General features: G+C 40.1%; 1 protein-coding gene across 2 annotated transcripts in view; it reads left to right on the top strand.

Annotated features, from left to right (window-relative positions):
• Positions 1-24,854, top strand: part of NTRK2 (neurotrophic receptor tyrosine kinase 2) — a 206,788-nt gene that overhangs the window by 152,230 nt on the left and 29,704 nt on the right. For both annotated transcript variants that reach the window (XM_071730219.1, XM_071730218.1), the window contains 2 exons: positions 5,306-5,478; positions 9,042-9,276. In XM_071730219.1, coding sequence (XP_071586320.1) covers positions 5,306-5,478; positions 9,042-9,276 — 408 coding nt within the window. The remainder of the gene's footprint in view (positions 1-5,305; positions 5,479-9,041; positions 9,277-24,854) is intronic.

The raw sequence follows: 24,854 nt of genomic DNA, 5'->3' as shown, positions 1-24,854 counted from the left end.
TGCCTGGTGTTTCTTTCTTTCAGCATGGTCCCAACCATGGTTCACAGGTGTTCTTCAGTCACAGTGGAGGTCAAGGGATGGAACCACATCAGTGTGCAGAGAGCTATCCAGAGGACTATGTTTGGGACCTGCTGGTGGGCACAGAGTTATGCAGTGAAAATGTGACTTTTTTTTTTCCAGTCTTAGAATAGCAGACCTGGATGCCAGCATTGTAGGGTCAGCTCATCCTGGAAAACAGCAAGAACTTTGGAGACCCTCAACTCCCTGAGCAATACTACAACACACCTGTCTCTGTGTAATAGATATAGTGAGCCCAGTGGCAGTATGTACTTGGTGAGGTGTGAGATGGTGCCAGGGGGGTTTCAGCAGTGTGGAGACATGGTCTCACCTGCATGGGGTGGATCAGGATGGATGGTGGATGGATCTCAACAGCTGCCTGTGTCTGCTGAATGCTGGGCTACTGTGTGGTTCACACCTGGCCCTGACCATAACTGCCTGACTGAACATGCATCTATCTCCTCCTCTATCAGCTTGTATCCTTAGTACTGATGTTGCTATAGCTAATTATTTAGAAGCTAAGAGGCCCAGAAAAATATGGGAATATAAAAAATCATACTTAGCATAAACAACCCAAAATGTTTGAGGTTTTGCTCCTTGGAAGATGAAAAAGACATCCTGTTTAAATTTGTTTCAACCACTAGTTTTTTTTTTTTGGAGAGCACTCTGTGTTCAGAAATGCATTCTTTGGGTAAAAACCCTGTAAGCAGAGAGCTTAAGCACAGGTTCAGCTAGTTGCATAGACATTGTACTACCCTTCCACCTCGGTAAATTTGTACATCATATCAACATACCATTTGCTGTAGGCACTGTTGGAGAACAGCGGGTGGAGGAAGGAAAAGTTGTAGTTTCCTTGCAGATCATTTTGCCATGCCACAGTGCTTGTTCAGGCCTGGATCAGTACTATCTCCTCGTAGGTCTCAGGCTTAATCTTACATTAGTTTAATCTGGCTGGAGCTGGAGGTGAGGATGACTGTCAGGGCACAGGTTAGCTGTTGCATGTGGCTCCCCTGGGAGGCTGCAGAACCTGTTCTGCCCTACGGCTGTGCTCAGCTAGCAGACTTCTATGTGCATGAGGTGAAGAACAATTCCAAGGCACCTGCAGAGGCAAACCAAAGCTTTCCCATTCTCTGGTTCTTCAGTTCAGAGAAGGGTGAAATACACCCCTTCATTTCTTGAGAAAATATACCACTCAGCTTTTGTATGGTGATGTGGAGCAATAGTAAGTATTTCATAGGCGAAGGCTGAAACAGTTTGAAGGGCAGCTGTCATTAGAGTATCATTACCAAGGCACACTGCTGAGAGCCATACACCCCCGCACTGCTCTTACTCTGATTTGCCCATGAGTGCAGCTCTGTGGTGGATAAAGAGCTGCAGTTTGCAATTGCTTTGGAGCACAGGTCGGGTATGCAGATACCTGGGCAAGGACTCTGGGGAGAATGAGCATGAGGTGGAAGTCCAGCTGTCACGAGGATGAATTGAGCAGATGTGGAGCTCCTGTAACAAACAGGGGATGTCTCCAATGCTCAAGGGAATGTGTCCCTTCTCCTTAGCTGCTGGCCTGAGTGGTTGGGAAGTATATGTAGTTATATCTCAGTTCCTATTTGGAAAAACCTCTTATGAGCTGGTGAGGGTGCTTTGTATGCAGAGGTTTGGTGTCCTTGTCAGTAATGACAGTAGTGAATATGTCTTTTTTCTTTTTTCCTTTTTTTTCTTTTTTCCTTTTTCTGTTTTTTTTTTTCCTTTTTCCTTTTTTCTTTTTTTCTCTTTTCCTTTCTTCTTTTTTTTTTTTTCTTTTTTTTTTCTTTTTTTTTGTTTTTCTTTCTTTTTCTTTTTTTCTTTTGTTCTTTTTTCCCTTACAGTTTTATTTTGGTTTTGTTTTTTCTCTTGCACTGGGAACAAACTAAATTCATTAGTCAATGTCATTTCTATGTAAATTCTATGTACTTACTACTTCTTTCAGTTTCCAGTCTCCTCCTTGCCTGACTGTGTCACCTATCTCTCATGCATTGTGTATCTTTTTTGCACTGCATGAAATAATGAAAGTGGGATTTTGCAGTGGTGGGTGACTGAAACTCAAATAGCCCCTTGGTAGTAGAAGCCTGAATTTTACCTTGGTTTTAGGTACTGAATTTTGCTGTTTGACAGAAAACATGTAATTGCCATGGCAACTACTTTGGCATATGATAATTTTGCTGTTTCTGTGAGATAAAATGCATGTTCTGAAATATGCAATATGCCATCTTCACAGGGCCAAGCTGTCAGCATTTTTATTGTCTTTCCAGGGAAAGAAGCTACTTGAAAGAGTAACAGCCTATGCTTCTCACCAATTTTTTTTTCCAGATTGCTATTTTTTAAAAGTGTTTAAAGGTGATATTTTTTTTCTAATTCTTTGTTGAGAATAATTTAAGTCCATTTGCTTTATAGATGAATACACCAGAGGAAAGTCAATTGACAGTAGAATTGTTCCCAGTGATTTCATTATTCAGCACACATAGACTGGACTGGGGGTTGGTGCCTATATCATGCTAAAGCATCATTTCAGAGCCAGGAAGTGTTGGCAGATATTTTGATTTCAGTGCTTGCATGGTTCAGATGTGATTATGTGAGGACCACAGTGGGAAGCCAATTTGATATCCAGCTTAGATGATACAGCTGTGTATACTAATATATCATAGCTTGTGAAGCTTTAATGATGCAATGTTCTTGTTGCATCATTATTTGTAAAACCTGTGGAAGAAAAGGACACATGAGATTCATAAGCTGGTCCCTCAGGGAAGGGGTGTCTGTGGCATGAGTGATTTCTATTGCCTCTAGAATTCATAGAACTTGAAATCCACAGGGAAAAGCCTCTGAACTTGTTAGATGACCATCTAGTCTGCCTTGCTTCTTGTCCCTCCTTGTCCCTGGGCCTTACTATGGTAGCTGTTAATTTTTCAAGATGTGATTGCAGTTTTATGAATTCAGCAAGTGTTTTCTCCAGTAGTCATCTTTTAGTCCTTCCTTTAGATCTTCATAGATATAATAATGGGAAAGTGGACAGAATTGTCTTTGTTAAAGAAAAACCTTGAACAAACCAGGACTACTGCAGCTAAAAAAACGTTTTGCTGGCAGAACGATTACACAGTATTGACTTGTTCTGTGTATCTTTGAATGGGTTTCCATGCTCTGTAGATGAATCTGGGATAGCAAATGTGGAACTGGGGTAGGTGGCCAGGAAAGAGTATCTTTAGTTAAAACAATGGCACTACTTCTGTTTTTCATCTTCCTCTGTATTAAATCTAGGTGTAGTTAAAATCCAGAGGTGCAGACCCCAGACATCAGTGTCTGTGAATAATTATTTTTTAACATTGATAACCTGCTGTCTTTTTCTCGCTCTTTTAAAAATAGTGTTTGAGTCACTGTAGTGCAAACACTGTGCATTTTGAAGGCAGAGCCTAATAGTGATTTATTGTCAATTATAATTATTTCTCATTTAATTGGTGTCAAAATTTGGGGGGTGTTTGGTGCTTTTTTTTTGCCTTGCTCAGGAAATGTAATTCTTAAAAAGAGATTCAAAATTGCCTAGTATGGCAGATAAATTGGCATCATTGAGTTATATAACATTTAAGCCTCCTATTTGATCCAGTGTTGATGTAACACTTTCAAAATGAAAATACACAAGAGTTTAGAGTTGTTTTGGTTTAAGCCTAACCTGCAACAAAGAACCATACAGCCACTTGCTCACTCTGTCTTCACTGTGGGCTGGAGCAGAGAAAATACAAAGAAAAGCTCATGGATTGAGACAAGGACAGGGAGGGCTTACTGGTTTTGGTCTCAGCCAAAAGAGACTAAACCTGGGGAAAAATCAGACCAAGACAAAGATAAAACAAACCCAAATCTTGAAAAATAAATACCTTACCTCTCCTTTCTTCTTGGGCCCAAATGGGGTTTACTGTCAGTTCACCGCACATCTCTACCACTCCCTCCTCATCAGGGAGAGGAGTCCTCACACTCTTCCCCTGCTCTAGCGTGGGGTCCCTCCCACAGGAGACAGTCCTTCACAAACTCCTCCAGTGAGGAGATGCAAGAGGTGCAGTCCTCCAGGAATAGGCTGCTCCAGAATGAGGTTCCTACAGAGTCATAGCCTTCTTCAGCTTCAGCCACCTCTGCTGGTGTAGGGTCCTCCACAGCTGCAGGTCCACATCTGCTCAACTGTGCTTCTCCATGGGCTGCAGGAGGCAGCTACCATCCCACCACAGGCTGAAGAAACTTCTGGTCAAGAATCCCCCCCCCCTTCCTCATTCATCTGGGTATCTGTGCTCAGGTGTCACTTTCATCTCTCCTCTGCCCTGCAGTACTTTTAGCAGTTTTCTTTTGCCCTTCTTAAACACGTTATCACAGAGGCAGTACCACTGCCACTGATGGTTGTGGCCTTGGCCAGTGGTAGGTCTGGCTTTGAAGCCAGGGGAGCTTCCAGCAGATTCTCATTAGAGCCACCTCTGTGCCCTCCCATGTGACAAAGCCTTGGCACACAGACCCTATACAGCTGTATAAATAAAAGGGGGTGAGAAGAATTAACACCCTAAATAGAATTCTGATCTCTATCATCTTCCTCTCTGACTATCAATTAGGATTGATCCAGTTACTTTATGTTTGCTTAATCTGCTGCATGTGAAGCAGTTTTACTGAATTTCAGAGGAGTTTCTCGATGAAATCTCAGCTTGTAAATTCTGGTCCAAGGGCATACCCTTGCATAAATCTACCTAATGTATAGCACACCAGAGACACCAACATCACCACCAGCAATACTAGTAATATGCAAGGAATGCATCTACAGTCCTCCTGAATATTTTAAGCAAGCAGAGTTTTATTTTCAAAAACTTACAAGAAGAGGTAAATACCAACAAGATACTAGGGTTTACCTGAGTTAAATGCTAAAAGAATATGAACTACTAGCTGTATACTAGTAATTTTTTTTTTATAAAACAAATATTCATCCTGTGTTTGGAGGACACTTAGCACAGTAAGATCATGAGTATTCCTACATCCTCTTACAATGACATGTGCCAGGAGAATGAAAATTGCACTGCTGTTATTTAATTGCACTTAAACACCACATCTGCATTTGTGAAAGAGTTATTAAGCCAGGACTTCCTCCGTTTTTTATGCAATAAAGGGTCCTAATCATACAACTACAGTGCCCTCCCACATGTTCACTACCTTCTTTGAACTTCTTCTCTTCCTTATGCTTTCATGTTTCCACCAGACACTGAAGGATGCCAGCGACAATGCTCGCAAGGACTTCCACCGCGAGGCAGAGCTCCTAACGAACCTGCAACATGAGCACATCGTCAAGTTCTATGGTGTCTGTGTTGAGGGTGATCCGCTCATCATGGTCTTTGAGTATATGAAGCACGGAGATCTTAACAAATTCCTCAGGTAAATCCATGAACAGATACTGTGCTGGAGAGCCAGAAGTGGGCAGAGAAGGTAGGTATTACTGGTACGTTGTGTCAAGTTAACTGCTACTGTTGGAAAACGTCCACACCTGGGAGTGCAATATCTGTGCAACTCTTGTCTTCTGCACTGGGATCTAGGACTCGTTGTTTCATTGCCTATTTGGAAGTACCATTAGGTCAAGTATGCTTGTTTATCCTATTGCTCATGCTTGGTTCCTATTGCACCAAAGCAGTAGGAACAGAAGAAAGGCTGTTTTCAATATATTTCAGTGAATTCTGGAATGCTTGGTTATAAATCTTACAGTAGGAATCATTTTCTTGCAGGCATTCTGGTAGCACTTGGGAAGATCCCACTCAACACCTCTAGCTATCTGTAGGCGTCTAAGAACTTTTGAAATCTAACCCCTTTTCTCTTCCCTCCTCTCAGTATTTTGGAAAGACTGCCATTAATTTGAAGCAAGAAAACTGCAAGCCATGGAAACTTTAGTGCAATGGAAAAATGCTATATATTGGGGTCTCAATTAGGTCTTTATTTCATAAAGATGTCCAGGAAATGTGCATTCAAAATTGAAACTTGTCAGTAAAGCAGTCATAAATAAATAGATGATACCTGCGGTTCACAGTAATAAGTAACTCATGAACCAGGTAGTTAGGAACAGTGGCCTTGTATATGTGACATTTCCACTAGCTTGCATTGGTTGACATTAAAAAAAAGCAGTTAGGAGACAGTTTCCACTCTGACGTAAAAATGCCATTTATATTTGGGACTGTTCTTTCAAGGTCTTCTCTGTGGTTTTCATCAAAGAATATCACAAAGGCATTTCAATGTACTGATATGTCACCTGCAGAAGATAACTAGGAGTACCACCATTAGGAAAGATATGTGTGACAAAGCTGTAAAACAATCATAACTCATGCCCCTTTAAATGGGTTCAGAAATTCTGTCCAAATGAGTTGGCTAGTGACGGCTAGCATTGCCATTTATGCATTTTTTAATATTCCATGTGAAATTATTTTGCTGTCTTTTTAATCTCTACTGAACAAATAAGCACACTGCAAAAGCAAATTACATCAACTAGCATCCTCCCTTATTGGCAGGGCTGCCAGGTTTAGTAGCAAGACCAGGGTCTGAACTGGGGATGCAGAGCAAACACCAGTAGTTTTTCCAGTGTGATTGTGTCTCTGGCAGAGGATTTAAGGATATTGTTAGAGCCGTGTTGGGGCATTTGTGTTGCCTGCTTGGACTTCTGCCATTGATCAAGAGAGAACTGCATTTTCCTAAGATGCCATTTCAGTACCTTATCAGAACACTGAATTTATAATAAAAGAAGCCAGATTTGCATCTGTTAAGCGATAATTTCTTATTTCATAAGATTCTTTTTCATTGGCTTTTCCCCACCTCCTAACTCTGATATTGAATTATTGTGCAGAAAAGGTAGTTTATCAGACAGTATATTTCCTACTTTAGGTCTTTTGTTTTTAAAAATTGTTTCTCAGTCCTTGACTTTATAATATAAAATGATTATGCTGGGGCAAGCCGTTAAAACTGAGCTCCGGTTTGTCATTCCTCTCACATTTGCTGCAGATTGTGCTGCGGAGCAGAGGGTATCTGTGGGCAGGCTGTAGTCAACCTGTATTTCTTGCCCTGCAGCGCCACCAAAGGCTGCTGCGGAAAAATGAACGTGAAATTTAACCCAAATGAGCCGTGCTGGGTACATACAGACAAAAGCTGTTTCACACCTAGCACTAAAGCCTCAAAGTCATGCTGGCCCTGGGCAAATTCTGTCTTATGGAGGCTGATGTGGATCCGAAGAAATCTTTTTCAGTGTCCGTGGCTGTTGTAGACACTGAGGAGCACCTAACTTAGAGACTGCATGAAGGGGACAAGAAAGGTGGATTGAGTGTTAAGAATAATCTGAATGTTTCAGTGCCTACCAACCATGTCATCAAAGAAGCTAGCAAAAGATGAAGAGTTCTCTAACTGAGTAACTTAGAGCTTCATGTTTGACAGTAGGCATTAAAACAGTCCATGCAATGAAAAGATAAAATGCTTTTCAATAGGAATTTGCTTGTGAGACTCGGTGGGAGATTTCATATCCTCCCCTTTATTCTCCCAAAACCCAAACCAGTTGAATTGCTGCCTGTATGTACCCTGTGGCAGCAAGCTTCTTTGCCTGGTACCAAATACAGTCTCAGAAATGCTACACACCCTCCTTCATTTTTTTCTCACATCTGTCACTTTGCTCATGAAGTTCTTCCCTTGGGCCAATTTTAAAATCGTATTTCTAATACAGAATGTCAGACTTGATCTCACAGATTTTTATCAATTTGCAACTCTTCTCTAAACTCATGTGCCCTTCACCTAGGGACAAATTAAGGCCTCACCTCTATTGATTACAAAGCTGGTTCTTTGAAACTCCTCTTTGTAGGAAGGTAGGACTAGTTTTGAAATATTTAAAAAAAAAAAAAAAAAAAAAAAAAAAAAAAAATGAGGAGGGAACAGGAGGTCTTGTGGAAAGCATAGTCTGCAGAAAAAGGCTTAAAAAGACTCCTGAAAACCCAGAGTAGTGGAATGGATGGAAAGAGTTGTTCAGAATATATGTTATATCAAATAAGGAATGATTACCAGGTGGTCTCATTCATTGAATAAGGATTAGTTAGTAATGCTTACTGTAAAATTATTTGCATGGGGATGTTTGTATCTTCAAGATACTAAGATGTTATCCATGTATACCAGAGCTAACATAGTTGACAAGATGTGCTTGAACTACTTTACTGGGCTTTCCAAATATGTCTCTCCTCCTGCTGGAGTGTATACAGGTTTCTCATCAATCAGTTGATTGTTGCGTCTTAGGGACTTGCTAGACCTTGAAAGCTGAAGCTGTTTAGTTGTTCCAGATAGTGTGGTTTTTCTGTCCGCTTTGTATTATCAAGAATTTGTACCTCAGGCAGGACTCAACTTTGGTGATGAAATAAGCAAGAATGGTTCCCTGCTGTGCATTTGGGTAGGAAATTAGAGGTGTAAATCTGAAACTGCTGCTGTTGTTTCTCAGATAGCATCTCAGAAGGAGGTTAGCTCTTTCTTCTTTAAGAAAAGAACAGTTCGGCTGCCTGCCTCTCTGTCAAAAACAAGGAATACTGGTCATAGGAAAAGTGATGTTATGCATGACAGTTTCTATTGCCTTTCACTCTTACAGTTATCAAACAGCTACATTTGCCAGCCTTTCTCTAGAAAAGATTACTAGAATAGAACAGGAAAAGGGTGGTGGTTTCAGACAGAGGGATATTATTATGAACATATGCGCCTTTTTTCTATAAGTAATATATCACCTGTTGTGTAATGTTCTTCACACCACCTATCGTTCACACAGTGAAGGAAAACAGTAAATAAAAAAAAGCCAAGATACAAATTTTCCCATAAATCACAAAAAAATCTATGACCCTGTTTGTTATGTTTGAGTGAGTCAGGTTTGTGATTTAGGCTCATTAATGCATTTCACCTCTCTGGCTTACAAATGCCCTATCACTTGTATTTTGGTGCAGGGCACACGGGCCAGATGCAGTACTGATGGCAGAAGGCAACCGTCCTGCTGATCTGACCCAATCCCAAATGCTCCACATTGCCCAGCAGATTGCATCTGGTATGGTTTATCTGGCATCACAGCACTTTGTTCATCGGGACCTTGCTACACGGAATTGCCTGGTTGGTGAGAACCTACTGGTGAAGATTGGGGATTTTGGGATGTCTAGAGATGTGTACAGCACAGATTACTATAGGGTAAGTGAACTGCTGTATTTGGTAATGACCTACATTTTGTTCAGCCATCTTACTATATTGACGTGGCCGATTCTGCTTTTACATTCAATACCCTGTCTGTCAGGTAATTTAGAGGCAGGAGTATGGAAAGCACAATTTTGAGTTACAATGTTTTTGCAAAACTAGAGAATGTGCCTCCAACTAAGACTGGCATATCTTGTTGTTTATATATGTTAGTGTTATATTCTAATAATCATAGAATTTCTCTAGAAAGAAATTTTGTATGTTTCTTTGGCTTCGATGAAGAAAAGCAGTAGAAGATAAAAAGGAGAAGTGGGTAATCAAATTTGATCCAGCACTTTAAAATTATAAAACATGTTCTTATGTGTTGCTAAGACAAATGGAAATAGTAAATATTTGCTATTGTGTAGTGTTTAAGTTTACTAGAGTGGGTGTAAGTACTGGACAGCAACACTGGACCAGTTATTTCCCTTGGGAAGAGACTAGGTGAGAAATGGTTATATTCTCAGCACCTGAAAAGCTGTCAATAAGTCTTCCCCGCATTAGGTTAGGTCTTTAGTCCTACTGCTTATGGTCAAAGGGTTGTTTAGTGGTGGGTAGGAGTAGCCCATTAATGGCACTTGTTTGTTATGGCTCAGGGTCTTGTCCCTGACTTGGTTGCTGTGAAATGAACTCCGAAGGCTCCAAAGGGCTTCTAGGATCTCTGGGATAAGCAGGCACATTAATTGCTGTTGCTTACATTGCCTTTGTACTGTATGGCAAGTCATGTGGTTGACAGCAGTTGCTGATTGCTACCACATTTGTATTTTCATGATTAGAACTGAATCTATCATGTGTTTTTTGCTTGGGGCAGGAAAACTGTGGCCAACCTGTTAGTTTATAAAACCTAGAGTTTATTCTGTTAGCTAAGCCATTAAGTACATTTTCTGTATCTGCCCCTCACATGACTTGTTTCCAGTAAATTTCTTGTAGATATTGGCCTCTCTCTTGGCCTCTCAGTTTGTGCTGCTGTGTCCATAAAGGAGAGCATCACCTTAGCATCAGTGTTAATGCATGCCCAGAAAGGAATTGTCTTTGTCAGATGAGGCTGGACAATGCGGATGAAGTTACACACAAGAATTACTGTAGAGCGTTACTTCACTTAAAAGCTGAGAAGTAACAGTCTCTTCTGTTCTTCATTTTTTTTTCTTTCAAAAGGCAAACCTAGTGTTTAGTAAATATATGAACCTGGTTCCTCTTAAATGCTGTTATTTTGGAAACTCACTTCAAGTGATTTGGTCAATGGAAAACAAGCTTGACTGCACTTCAAAACTTGGAGAAATATACAGGATGGTAATGGCTGCCTTTGCTGGTGCTTGCCAGGACATCAGTGAAGACCAAAGGCCAGGTTTTTTTGGTTTTGCATCTGAAGTATAAGCAGTATTTTTGGGACTGCAGGTGTGTCTCTGTTCTGTGCTTCAGTGACACTGGATTTGTTTACCATGTTCTTCGTTACACTTAAGAATGAATGTCTGTGCCTAACAGTGTTTGCAAAGACCTTGACAGTCAGAGGCAGCATTTGTGAACAATAAGAGCTCTACTTATTTTTGGAAAAGAAAGAATAATTTCATGATACAGAAAAACCACCTGTGAAAAAAGAATGGAATCTAACTAATCATATAGGTTTCCTGGGCATGTCTGAGGCCTGACACAGGCATGTGGTAGTCTACTGACCCTGGCATCATCTTGCCCACTCTTATCTCTGGCTTTAATCCTTAAGTCTTACACATGGGAATTCAGCAAAGCTTGTAACCAGTGAATCACAACTTTGGAGGAAGACCCATGACCTGGTGAAACCATGATTCACCAGAGGAAATTCTGTGTAACCTGGATAGTCCTTGGGTGTTTCTCAAAGGACCTCATTCAAGGGGTACACTATATTTCTCACTGCGTTCTTTAAAGAATTACTCCTTTCTTTCTTCTCTGCCTCTTCATCACTTTTTTTGAGGTCAAGGTCTGTAGCTTCCAGGGTGTAACAAAAGGGAAGAAAGAGGGGATAGTGTGAAAAGGGTGCAATCGTGAATGTGGATGTGAGGAACAAATGAGGCAGGAAAGGTGAGTGTAGAGATGTCTTTGTAAAAGACACACCTGTGAATTAAGGGAGAAGGAGGTGGACAAGTGTCTGGGGGTATGAATGAAGATACAAAGTAGTATGGCTCCATCCAAATTGATGGTGTAAGCCTGCAGTATAATGAGTGGGTATGAAACAAAGTTGGGTTGCTGCTTGTTCTGCACAGTGAGAGAACTAAGAAGGACCATTTTTCTTCCCCCTCATGTTCCATCTGGTTTTTGGTGGTGCAGAGGAGGGACAGAACCACAGCCTGCCATTACCATATTTCAGTGGTGAAACTTGGAAGTTAACAGTTGAGCCAGTGAGATTTTAGTCTGGCCTGCTTGGGCCAGATATGAGCTGCTGAGAAGCTGGTCACAAAACAGGTAAGGCTGTGATGACTTTCCAGATGGCTGCCTGTCAATGGCAGGCTTGAGTAATAAAACTGTCAGAGATGACACTAGGGTGGCACTGGCCTACCATACCTAATTGTTTATATCAAGCTAAGTCTTTTTAACTACTTAGGCTTCATCACACATGCAGAAACAGTTCTTCTACGTCCTTGACAGCTATATCTGATGCTTGTTGGAAAGATATACACAGCTGCAAAAATCTCTGCAAGATATCATTTAGCATTTTGTGTTAGCGATACACTGGAATTAGTTCTCTGGGATCCTTCCATCCCATCAGGAAGTTGGATTTGCCCAGGACAGTTATTTATAACTTGCTTTTGTAACATAAGGATGATCCCCAGTCCTTGTTCACTGTTAGATTGTTAATGATATTCTGCATTGAATCATCTCGGTTGTTAAGAGATGCTTCAGGGAAGAGGGCTTGAGAAATAACCCTTGGGCTGGGAATCCATGTGATGCCTGGTCCTGATTGCAAAAGCTTTTCTTTTTCTCCTCTGTTCTTTTCTCCATTCTTTTTCATCCAGTGAGAGTCTTGTGGGTGAGGGAAGCCCTGCTGTACATGCTACCATTCAGTGTAACATCAATAGTTTTCAACAGTTAGAGAAGATGAGCCTGGGGACATGAAGAAACTGCAGTGGCTTTTTTTACCCAGCACTGCTGTCCACCCCAGGCAAGACTAAAACAACTGCCAAGTAATTAGTTTGGTCTGTGTGCCAAAATACTTCAGCAATACTCTGCTCCATTACAGTCCTTGTAGCACAGTGGATCATTTCACAAAATTATTTACTTGCAGAGCTTGGGTCTCAGGTTCATTAGGGGATTTTATTTGCTTTGCTGGTGCCTGTATTTTGTTGTTAGGTCTTCCAACACCCACAGATCAGGGCTTCCCATCTTTCCTACTGGTACCGAAATAGTATGACTCAGCAGCAGCTTTCAGTGGCTTAAAGTATTGATACTTGAAGCATGGGAACAACTACTTTGCTAATATTTGTTCTTGTGCTGAAAGAAAGTATATTAGGCCCTCCTTAGGTTTCTAGTTCTGGTTTGCAAGTGGTTGTTCAGTACTTGTTCTTTAAATAATTTTCTGAGTTTCTTTATCATAAACAAAAAGCTTGAAAAAAAATAGTATGGTCATCCCAGTAGTTGTAAAAACTTATCAGAGTTATGCTGCCTGGTCAGCCAACAGGCGTAAGCTGGGATTTTGAATGAATCTGTGATCTCTCAAGAGTAAGCAAGAGCTTTGCCATTAACGTCATTAGGACCAGAATTTCATCCTGCCACATTTTTATATTTGTCCAGTGCAGGATAGAGCCTCTGTTTCTGGTTTAGATTTATGGAGTTCAGTTGTGTAATCCCTGTTTAGCTGTTGTATAACTTTCTTGCCTTTATATAACTGTGCAAGTAACAGTGGAGAAAATAAGGACTCCTTTCCTCACTTGTACAAACTGTGTAAGAATCTGTCAAAAGATAGGGACTGTTAGTGAGGTTTCCATTTTCCTTTGGGCCCAACTCACCCCTAAGGTACTGAGAGGTTCCGAAGTGACAAATTAGTTTCCTCCACTTCTGGCACAGATGGAGCAGAAGAACCCAACAGGATGTATTCCAGTATAAAGTCCAATGACCTGGTTTCTTTTAAAATTCCGTTTGGCAAATATTTTTGAGTGATGTCAGGAAGTCAGTCACACCTGACACAAAACAAGAGGTGACAGCAATTTCTGTCAGTCTGTCTTGGTGAGAATTACCTTCTGAGTTGGTAACCTGTGTACTGCTATGAGTGCCTGAGCCAGCTTCAACAGCCTGTGGTGTTACTGGGGGTTGGTGATGCCCCTCAGAGCTCATCTGGACGTGTTGACTGTGCCTAGAGCCTCAGAACAGTGTGTGACCTGAAGCTGACAGAGAGCGAGATCATAAAGCAAGAGGAGAAATAAAAAATGCAGGCAACCAACACAAATGCCAGAGAAAGACTTCTGCTAAATTAATTAATATGGAGCAGACTGAAAGATTCTGACAAGCTTATTCTCAAATATCTCTTGAGTATGCCACAAAATTGGGTAACAGTAGTCTTGTGTCTCTGAACCCTGAATTTCTAACTCCTGGGTCTCTCCTGTCCTGTCACACAGCCTCTTCCAACAAAATGGATGTGTCAGATAAGTAGGATCCTGCTGCATGGACTTTCCCCAGGAGGGTGCTTCACAACATCACACTTCTAATTGCAGTTTTTTATCATCAACTTCAATTAACTCATGACCAATGTAAACCTACTTGATGACATTATTGTTCCCCCTTCCTAGCCTTTACATATAAACTTTATTTAGAAAAAAGTACCTTTGTCCCCTCCCTGTTTTGGAGAGTTGAAGTAGGCACACTGACAGGAAGAAATGTTCTTCATTTCCCTTCTTCTCATAGTAACCTTCTTGCATGACTTTCAGTGTGTGAAACAGCTGTTTCAGCATCTCTTTCTGGTACAAACATCACTAGAACTGTGAGCAGTATTTTACAAATGAGATTTCTGCCTTCCCTCGGATCAGAGGTACTTCCTACCCTCTAAAGAGGACATTCTCCACAGTACATCCTAGACTTGCATAGCCTGGATCATTGGCATTCAGTCTCTGTATTGTCAGACAGTGCCCTTGGCCACTCCCATCTTCCATATGAAGAACATCCCCCCCTTTTTTTTTTTTTTTCACGAATGACTTTACAGTTCATGCTGGCACATTTTGTACCTCTACTGGTTGAGAAAGACTGTTGTCTCTCTTTTATTTTTAGCTTCTTTGGGGGCTGCTGGTTTGACTGTTTTTTTGGTTTTTAATTAAAATTCATGTCTTTCTAATTTTGTGGTGGGTAAAGAACTAAAGAAACAGAATCATGGTACCAAAAAGTAAACAGCTGAGGGAGCAGGAAGGGCTTGTAAGGAAGTTTCCTACATTTTTGTGGCATTGCTTCTTAATTTGTTTCTTGATCACTTCTACTTAGTGTTAATGTTACATGACTATTTTGGCAAAGGATGTCTTTTTAAAACATGTTCCCATGTACTTTCAGTCAAGATGTGAGAAGGTTATTAAACTTCTTAGCCTCCCAGGAAGACTTCCAGAAAAGCTAATCATTACACAACCAGCTATTCCAGGCCAATTTTAAAAATACCCAGCTCTCAGACCTTTTCTCTACATAAAGACGTCAAAAACCCTTTCAAGAAATTATTTTGACACTTGGGAATGTTAGTCCTCAGCAGGTGGTCCGGATTCTGATCTCCACTTCTCCTTAGCAAAGCCAAAACAGTGAAGACAGAGGAATAAAGTTCATATTAAAGTAGTGAAATTGCAAAGAGCATCTTGCTGGTTAGTCATAGTCCTTCCTTCATGTCTGAGCCTGATATTGTAGAGGGCTGTATTTCTTTTGACTGTAGAATACACTTTTCTGGTGATTCTCTGTATGAAACATTTGCTAAAAGGTAGCGCTTGTACAATAATCACCAGGGAGTGATCTTGCTTAAGCTATTTCCAGTACCAAATGCCTATTTGCAAAGAGTATTAATGCATGACAGCTAGGGGCTAAAAAAAGGAAAAGCTGGTTTATCATTATTTGGGCTGTAACTAGCCAGACAAGCACCACAATACAAATGTTTACACTGAGGGACAAGTGTCTGTCTACTCCAAAAGGGCAATAGCAGCAAACACCTGCAGGTCTCAGCTGTCACTACAGAGACAAATACCTGTGTGGGGGAGTTTGGAGGAGGCTGCACTAAAGAAAACAAGAAAGAGTTACTGAGAAGTCAAGCAGCTTGTCAAGGCATCCTCTTAGGTGTGTGTATTGAACTGTCAGAGTTTGAAGGAACAGTTTGAAGGCTTTTTATTAGCTGCTATTTTTGCATCCTTTGCTCAAAAGGAAATTATCTGCTTCTCTACATGGACTTCTCATCTTTCCTCCTCCGTCAGAGGCTCATTGCATCATGTGTAGTGCTGGGGAGGACAGAGGGTTCCAGCAGTCCTGGAGGACATCCACAGATGATTTCATGCAACTGGAAACAATACAGGAAATAATGGGTCAGCTAAAGAGAGGTAAATCTGAACTAGCTGCCTTGAAGTCAGTGCAGAAGGTCTGAACTTAAAGTAATATAATTGTAAGTAGAATTAAGCCTAATGGTTTTAGAGAGCTTTTAGGAGCTTCCTAAAAGTCATCTCGTGTCAGCCCTTAGAACTCTGCAGGGCTGACACGATGTGGTGTTATCCTGATGCTAAAGGATTAGCAACATGGCTTTATGCCTGATACTACCCCACTGCAGAGTATATTATGTTGTGTGCAGGAAGCATCCTCTTTCCCCAGCTCTTCCTTAACACATCCCTGACTACTGGTGTTTTTTTCTGGAATCACAGTTTTCTAACCTGCTTAGTTCTGCACTGAGAAGCCAAATTTAGCTTTGTCTCGAGCAAGTACAGATCCATCTTTTCGAGCATGTCTATAGATGTAGCCACTTCCCAAGTGAAGTGTTCTCATAATCTTCACACCAGGATCATTGGTCTTGTAGTTCTGTTTCCATCTGTTTTCACCAACACAGGTCCTAAGAGGGGAGTCGAAGAAACTTTTCTATATTAGTGCTAGGAGAACGAACATCGAATGTACAACACATGTAGTACGCTGCATTTAATCATAGAATGGTTTTGGTTGGAAGGGTCCTTAAAGATCATCTAGTTCCAACTCCCCTTCCTGGGCAGGGACACCTCCCACTAAGCCAGGTTGCTCAGAGTCCTGTACAATCTGGCCTTGACAGTGAGTTCTTACTAAACTCTGTCTTGCACAGTTAATAACAAGATTGAAATATAGAAAATGAGATTATTACCTGGGAGGTTGTGACATACTTTGTTCTGCCAAATTTAACCTCCCTCCCCATGAAATGTGCAAATGGAAAGACAGCTCCACTGCTTCTGGAGCACATTCTCATTCAGTCTGAGAGATCAAAGAGTGTAGAGAGGGCAGAAACAGAAAAACATACCAACTAGATTGAAACTTAGAGCTGATTAAAAGACAAACTAGATCAGAGTGACCTTGCTTCTGCAACTTGATTAGCCATCAAATGTGGATATCTAATTATTCCTTTATTAATCCATCCACACCAGACTTGCACCAGCGTGGTTCTCATGCGGGATGCCAAGAAATAGGCTCATCATGAGAGATAAAGTTCAACCAGGAAGCAGCACCTGGAAGCATATGCAGACAGGCAGAGAGGCAGAAAGCCTGTTTACCACACTATAGCTAAAAGCTCTGAATACATGTCCATCAAAACTTAATCAAAGTGTTTGGAAATTTTTAAATGGAAATTGCCCCTCTGTTTTCTTCTGCTGAAGAATTTGACAATTTACTGTTTGGACCCATTTAGGTTACAAAACAAATATTACTATTTTCAAATGGACGTGGCTTTTGGGTTTCACACCCCATTTTTAAAACATTTTAATGATGTGGTTTTCAGCAGGGTTACTCTGGCTGTATGCTGTTGGTAAGAGCTCTAGGATCCATATGCATGCCTATAGAACAAAAGGAAGTTTACAGAGTCAGCATCACTGGTGGCTGACACAAGCTTTTCTGTTGAGGAGCTCTTAGCACAGATGTTCATTAACTTAAAAAGTCCTTTAAAAATTATATATACAAAACTGAATCATTTGCAAAAATAACCACACATATGGATATAAATTGCAGGAAAGCAATGATTCATACATTGAAATTAGCTTTATGAACTGCAATTTGGAGAGCTTTGCAGAACTCTTTTTGAAATCGGCTCATTCCATTAAGCAGCAGCACAGCCCTACAAAGCCATTTTTGCAGGTGTTGAAATGATCTGACCATAGTTTAGATGTGTAGCAAAAAGGGGGCCATGTCCTCAATCCTGTCCCCATACATGGTTTGCTGGATTGTAGTTGGAATATTGGTGGAGTCTTTTTCTGTTGACTTCACTACAGCCAATGTTTTGTCCCGGGCTTTGGAAAGTGGATAGTTTACAAGCAACATTTTCTAGAGACCTGGCATAGAATGGCAAGAGAAATTGTTAGGTGATTTCTGTAGTTCATCTTTCTAATCTCTGCTCAGACTATTAATGCTATTTAGTAATTTTGAAGAGGAATCAAGTGTAAATAACTGGAGAGAGAGCTACTGTACTGTAGTGCTACTGATTGTCACTTCTGGCAGAAAATCTGCAAAACAAAGGTAGAATTCCAAAGGCTAGCAGTTGAAGCTGTTGACTTTGTGATGTGTGATGTGCACTGTGAAGAAAAGATGATTTGGGAAATAAATGAGAAAAATATCCCTGGGAGCACTGTGAGCACAGTGAGAAACTGAAGTGGCAGCTCCTGGCTGCTTGCAGAGCACTGGTGCACCTTAATGTGACTGCACCACTGCACCTACTGATGGTGGGGACAGCACAGAAGGGCCACTCAGAAGGAAGACGGCTAAATGGGAGTTCTCCTTTAAGGACTGGTCAGAGAATTAGCTCCCAGAAGAGTCTTTGCAGGCTTCCAGCTGGAAGGTTTACTTATGCAAATGGCCTCCCTCTGTGTAATAAGGAAAGCAGTTGCTAGGTAGTTTTCCTAAATATGCTTTTTTTTCCTGGGTCCAAAGAACAATGGCCACTCTTTTGGCTTATAGAACTCAGGAAGCATTAGACAACTAGACTATGAAAAGCTACCGACAATGAGTGGAAATGGGAAACAAGGGAGGCAGTGTGTGACACTGCAGGTCATTTAGATCTTTACTGCTCTCTGGGTCCTCCAGCTCTCTGATGGGCCACCTGGCTGTGTGCATGTGTCCACTGCTGTACCGAGGGGAAGGGAAGTCCTTAGCAAAGACTTGAGTCATTCCGAGCCTGTTGGCATCCATGACAGACATGAACATTCTTTAGGCTACCTGTGTAGTTGTAACAGGTATGCTTTTGTGATATCTTTTCAACATCAGAGATCATGAACAGCACTGAAGTTTTTGACAAATTGTCAAGAACAGCTCTCCAAGCTTGCCAAAAGGTGAGGGCTACCAAAACTGAAGGATTTTGTAACTAGGCTTCAGAGATAGCTTGGCTTTGTGTTAATCCAGTATTACATAAATTGGAGAAAGACACAAAAAGCTGTGGAGCTTCTAGCTGTGGAGCTTCTAGCTTTGTAAAGCCTAGCTTTACAAAGATATGAAGGCCTGATTTAAAGTGAGTGAGGGAATATGCATATGTTATCAAGTACAGTATAAAAAAATTAGAAAATAACACAGTGACTTAAATGTGTCTTTCTTCATCTTCAAATCTTTATGAAAAAAGCCACATGAATCGACAGTAACTTCATTCTTCCCAGTGTACTGAAACACTTTCAAGAAACATACCTAGGTTAATAGTCTTGAATTTACTTTTGGAAGTTAACTATTTGATTGTCCCTTAACAGTATCTTTGCAAAGCAGCTGTCCAGCCCTTGAGGATTTGAAGTACTTGCATTAAATTTGATATACACTCAATTCCTACCTCTGTTTTCCAGTTCACCTTATCCAAGGCTTGACACTGTGATAGCAATGTCTTATGTCTTTTGTCTGGGAGAAGTCAGAACCATTGAAATGCTCAAGTAGAGGTAGCCACCCCAAAAGGTGGTAAACTGAAGTTTTGAAGCTATTCCCTTATTTAGTTTTATATCTTTGGGTTGTTCTCTTGTGGGACATAAAAGCCATCTTGTCTATTTTCAATCTGTATCCCAATGCATATTTATGTTTGTCAAAAATTTGACACACTGAGTAGATGAGCCCTAGTTAAAGCCTCTGGAAGCATAACTTCTCTGAAGTTACATCTTCTTTTTTTGCTGGTCAATGTAGTTAGCTTTTAGATTGTATTTGGACTCTTGCCTTGACCTGGAATAATCATGCTTTCTATTTGCTGTGGCATTTTTTCCCCTTGTGAGAATTATGAGTAAAGGTTGTATGAGTTTCATTTTGTTAGCTGAGTGACATTTCTATATGCATTATCTGACTAGGGACTCCTTAAAATTGGTTGAAACTGATACAGATGGGTAGCAAAATATGAAATCAGAATGCTTTTTGAGATTAATTTCACTTCTGAGTTTGCCTAAATCACCTTATTCAGAGTTGAGTCACAAAGAGCACTGATGTGGTAGGTTTCAGGACAGAGAGACAACTAATGAATGGTTAGCAAGGATTTTCAAGAATCCGTATCCTTGCTGATACAGATGAGATCAAACAATTTGAAGCAGCATTACATAAAAAAACATGTGCTGCCATTTTTTTCATGCCAAGAATGGTGCAACATTGCTAGCTCTTCAATGGACTCAAATAAATTACTAGTTTACTCAGTTCTCTACCCACCAACTCGTAACAGCTTAAATTCTTACACTTAAGCAAGCAAACAAATGCTATATTATATAAAGTGTTTTTTCCTTCCTGGCCCTTTTGCTAAGGGCAAGAATTGTGAACAAGAAATATAATGGGGCAAGACATATATAATCAGGAGGCCAAAAAGCTATTCAAGCATAATGTTATTACTATCTCAGAAACAAATGCATATGCACTGTTATGCCTTACAATTTGGTAAGTATAAGAAGTCTGAAAAAGCCCTTTCAGTGGCAGCAACACAGGGCAAAAAGAAACCTAACTACTTTCAAAGTAGAGATGAATACAGTTTGGAAGAAGCTTAAATGATAGTCATCTGTAATACTTGGGGCTCATTAAACCCTATTTTAGTCCTCTGTTCCACGTAGCCTTGTTCAAGCTTTTCTCCACAACTGTCAGTCCTGGAACTGAATATTTTAAAATTAATGCCATTTCAATTATGCACATAGTCACATGCTCAGAAGCCAGGACCTTAAGGGAAAGCTATAGTGCAAGATTTTTGACACTGAAGTAAAAGATTGCAAATCTACTTCTACAAAAAATAATGAGCCTTCATAATAAAAGAGTACATAGTGAAAATAAAATAAAAGCCATTTAGTGATGCAGGAATCGTGAGATTGTAATAATTTAAAGCACAAAATAGTGGGTTTTTTTCTGTTGCTATTGAAAATGAGTGTGATCTAAGCAGACTGTTTTGTAGCTTGTATAATTTTTATAGAAGACAGAAGAACACTGGTACATTTTCAAAGAATGAAAACTTGTCTAGCTTCCAAACCAATGACCAAACTGGCATTGACAGCACTGGGGACAGGATTTTTGCCTTTGTTCTTATTAATTGCAAATTTTTAATGGCTTTACATCTGTTTTCACTTCTGTGTTCATTGCTATATCTAACATTTGAAAAAAATATCAGCCTGTGATCCAGTCCTTGCATGCCACACTATGAAGCAAACAAATGTTTTGCTGGAAATGTAAGCTGGGTTTTTTTTCTACTGATATGTAAAATACAGTCTGAGGTTCCCTTAGGAGACTATTTTTTAACATCATCTAGTGCATTCCAAGGTGTCTGTGCAAAGGGAGTCCTTCTAATGATTTTATGATCTGCAAGATGTCTCTGTAAGTCTGGTTTTAATGGTGTACACAGAAAGGGAAAAGTCTTAGCAGGGCAAAGAAATCTCTCCCTTTTTCTTTTTCCTTTTCCTTTCCATTTCTCATTTCCTTTTCCTTTTCCTTATCCTTAAATTTTAAGAATTTTAAGAAGATGAAGAACATTTCATTAAATATATTTCCAGATATTCTTTCATAACACATCAATATTGCAATTGTTTCACTGCCAGCATAAATATGAAGAGGGGGAAAAAAGAGGCAAAGGACTGGCAGATAAGGTGATTACATATAATTTGTCCTAATGTCTTTGTCATATACGTTCCTCATATTTCCTCAACTCCATCCCACTAATTAAAAATGTGATGTTATCTGGAGAATATAGATTTTTTTCCAGATTGATTTACCAGATGCCTGTCACCACCAAGACACTTTGAAAGGCTGACTGATAGGCTGGGCTTTTGCAAGTTACTGTTCTACATGCAGTCCTTTTGCAGCTGATAGTGCTGCCAATGTTATTTTCTGACTGTGAGATTTAGTGCAGCATAGCTGGCTGGCAGTATCCCTGTAGGAGATTTTTTCTTGTTTGTGAGCTAAGTGAAGGGCAGGGTCCTGCATTCTTGGCAGCCTGTCATATGCATGAGCTGTTTGTTTTTTGTATTCAGCAAGCAGCGTTTTAAATCATTTTTAGCAAAACAAGACACAGAGAAAAAAGAGAGATCAAAATAGAGCTGAATATTTCATGTCATAATTTTGGCATCATGTCTTCTCTCGTCTTCTACATTGAAATCACAAATGAAAAGGGGAAATTCGGAGTCTTCATTCGAGTAACTTTTCAATGCTCCTCACGTAACCTCACATATTCTCAGACTGGTATCTCATGCCCTATCAGCCATTTTTTAGAGAGCAGAAACTACTGCTGAGTGTGGGAAAAGCATAACCGCATTATAAACCTCCATGCCAATACATAGTGAGTGTGGAATGTATCCCTCAGCACAGTCTTTAGATACTTCTTCAATCTACGAAATAAAGCTTGTCTATTGTTTCAGATATACAGGCCCAATATTGCCATTTGCTGCAGAGGGGAATTCTGTTGAAAGTGATCAAATGATCCGTCCTACACAACTCCTACCTCTTTGCATAGACACACGCAGTTTTGATTTTTACATCAGTCATTCTTGTAAGAACATACAGTTTTGACCAACAAATGTTTCCATGGTTGTTTGGAAAGGGACTAAATGGTGGGTTTGGAGCTGAGACAGCTTCTATATTCCTACATATTATGCAATAGTAACCCTCTTATTTTTTGCCCTCCTTCAGCTCATAGAATAGAACCCTAAATAGAAAAGGAGGAAACTGAAGGCTGTGCTGTACTGCACACAAAAAGAAGCCCTTCGAACACAGCTTTAAGCACAGTTTAAAAGGCATAAATTAGGTGGTTTATACAGCTTTACTGCACAACATGAGACTAAAGGTATGCGTAGTCTGCAGGCATTGCTAGGTCTAAAACTGTGACACAAGCTTGATGCAGACTGAAAAGCTACTCAGAAGCAGGGTGAATTCTTCTTTTCTGGGTCATACCCTTCTTTGCCTGTGCTACTCAAAATCCAAGCTAGCTGCTGAAAAGGTTTATGTTCTCAGTCATGTCATTAGAGATATGGAAAACTGCATCATGTTAATTAACACAAACAGGAAAAAAATGCAAATAAAGCTTCTTTCCTAGTTATTCCTTTTAATTTGCCAGTAATTTGCAACATCTAGATTTCTTTAAGATAAAAGGCAGCAAGAATAGAAAACAAAAAAGGACCAGATCCAGATTTGTTTAGCCTTCAGGTTACATATAGTAACCTGCACCTGAATAATTTTCTACTGCAAGCTCACAGGGTTAAGTGATGGATTTTTAAACTGCCTGAGATTCTCAGAACTGGCTTTGGAATAATTGTGACCTCAAAATTCTGAGTATGCCTGGTTTTTTCCTCTGTACCTACTGCTGCTTCAGACAGTCAACTCTGAGAAATGGAGGAAACTATTTAATAGGACCATATTAAGTATTGGGGAAGTAAGGATTTTCTTTAAATACAAGTGCAGAAGGTCACTGGAAATTGAGTGCCTAAATCTCAGGAGAAGATGGGGAGCAGTAGGTTGCAGAACTACCTGTAATTTCACCTCATAAAGGACAATGGGAGTAAGCAGAAAACATACTAATGCACAATGCACAACGAGGTATACAGTGAAAAGTGACAGAAAGCAGTTGAGATTGACTTTGGAAAGAATATTAAAATAAACAAGATAAGGTTCATAGACTGTTTAAATGTAAAAAGAATGAGGAAGAAAGGGTTTCTGTTACAGACGTGATTATGTGGGAGGAAGACTTGGTTTGGTCTGGAAGCAAAATTAATTTGTAACATCAATTCCTGAAAGGAGAGTGATGAATAGGAAGATATATGTGAAGTGGTTAATGGGTATGAGAACATGTAAACCTGGAACAGGCACAGAAAAGAGATCCTTGAACAAAGTAGGACATCTACAGCCAGCTTTATGATGGGAAACAGATTCCAAAAAAGACTTTAAGAAGCATAAGCCATCCCTGCAGTTAATTCCTGCATCATCCACTTTTCTGCACCAGCATGGGTTTTTCTGCAGCCACTGAGCAAAATGTATTGACGAAACAATCCAGCTGGAAAAACAAGCATTTTTTTTCTAGTTCTAGGAAGGACAGAATACTTCTCCAAAACAAAGCACAGTTCTAGGGCATTCCTGCTTAAGGTATTTGTTGGAGGGAAGTCTGGGAGAACTGTTCTATATGAGTTCATCAGAAGAGTAAATAAACATCAGGGACGGAAAAATACTATTTAAACTAAAGAATTATGTTTGCGTAAGAACAAACGAGTACAAGGTGGCCATGGAAAAATTTAAGCAAAAGACTAGGAAATAGTGTCTAATCACTAAAGGAATGAGATTCTTAGCCTGTGAACTGGGAACTGTCTCATTTTAAGGTGGCACTGTGCAGCTTATGAAGAAGTGATGTCGTGTAGGCAAACTATGTGATAGAGTGAAAGAGGACCAGGGGACTCAGTGTGCCTCTCACAGTTCTTAGCTGGTACCTTGAAGCTCACAAAAACTAAAAATACGAATTGTGTCAGAAGTATTCGGTTCAATGGAATGTCAACATGAACAGCAATTAAAAGCATTCATTTTGTCTGGATCAGTTCACACAATCTTTAGTTGGTACAGAATATTCAAAGCAGAGTTACTCCCATTTGTGAAAGACAGCTTAAAGTGGCTGTTTTTTCATGGCAAGAAAAAAGTTTTGAAGAGCAGTATTTCTTATTTATGAAAATACCTGCTAGCTCTGGAACTCATTCTTGCAACTTCTTAGCTTCTCTCATTGCTTGTGAAAGCACACACAGAGCAGAAAATCAGCCCTGACTTTGTATCCTCTCTGTGACTTTGGGAAAACCTTTAACTCCCCATGCAACCTTCCCTCCCTAGACTTTGATTAGGTTTAATTAGACTTTAACCCTCTGCATGCCAGGTGGGTTGGATTCTAGTTTTACAGATGCTCCTGTTTGACCAAAGGCAGAGCAAATATTGTTTTGACCTTGTTGTTTCCCGGT

Source organism: Heliangelus exortis, chromosome Z (genome assembly GCF_036169615.1).
Source record: "Heliangelus exortis chromosome Z, bHelExo1.hap1, whole genome shotgun sequence".
Classification (NCBI taxonomy): domain Eukaryota; kingdom Metazoa; phylum Chordata; class Aves; order Apodiformes; family Trochilidae; genus Heliangelus; species Heliangelus exortis.
This window is presented reverse-complemented; position numbering and strand designations above follow the sequence as displayed.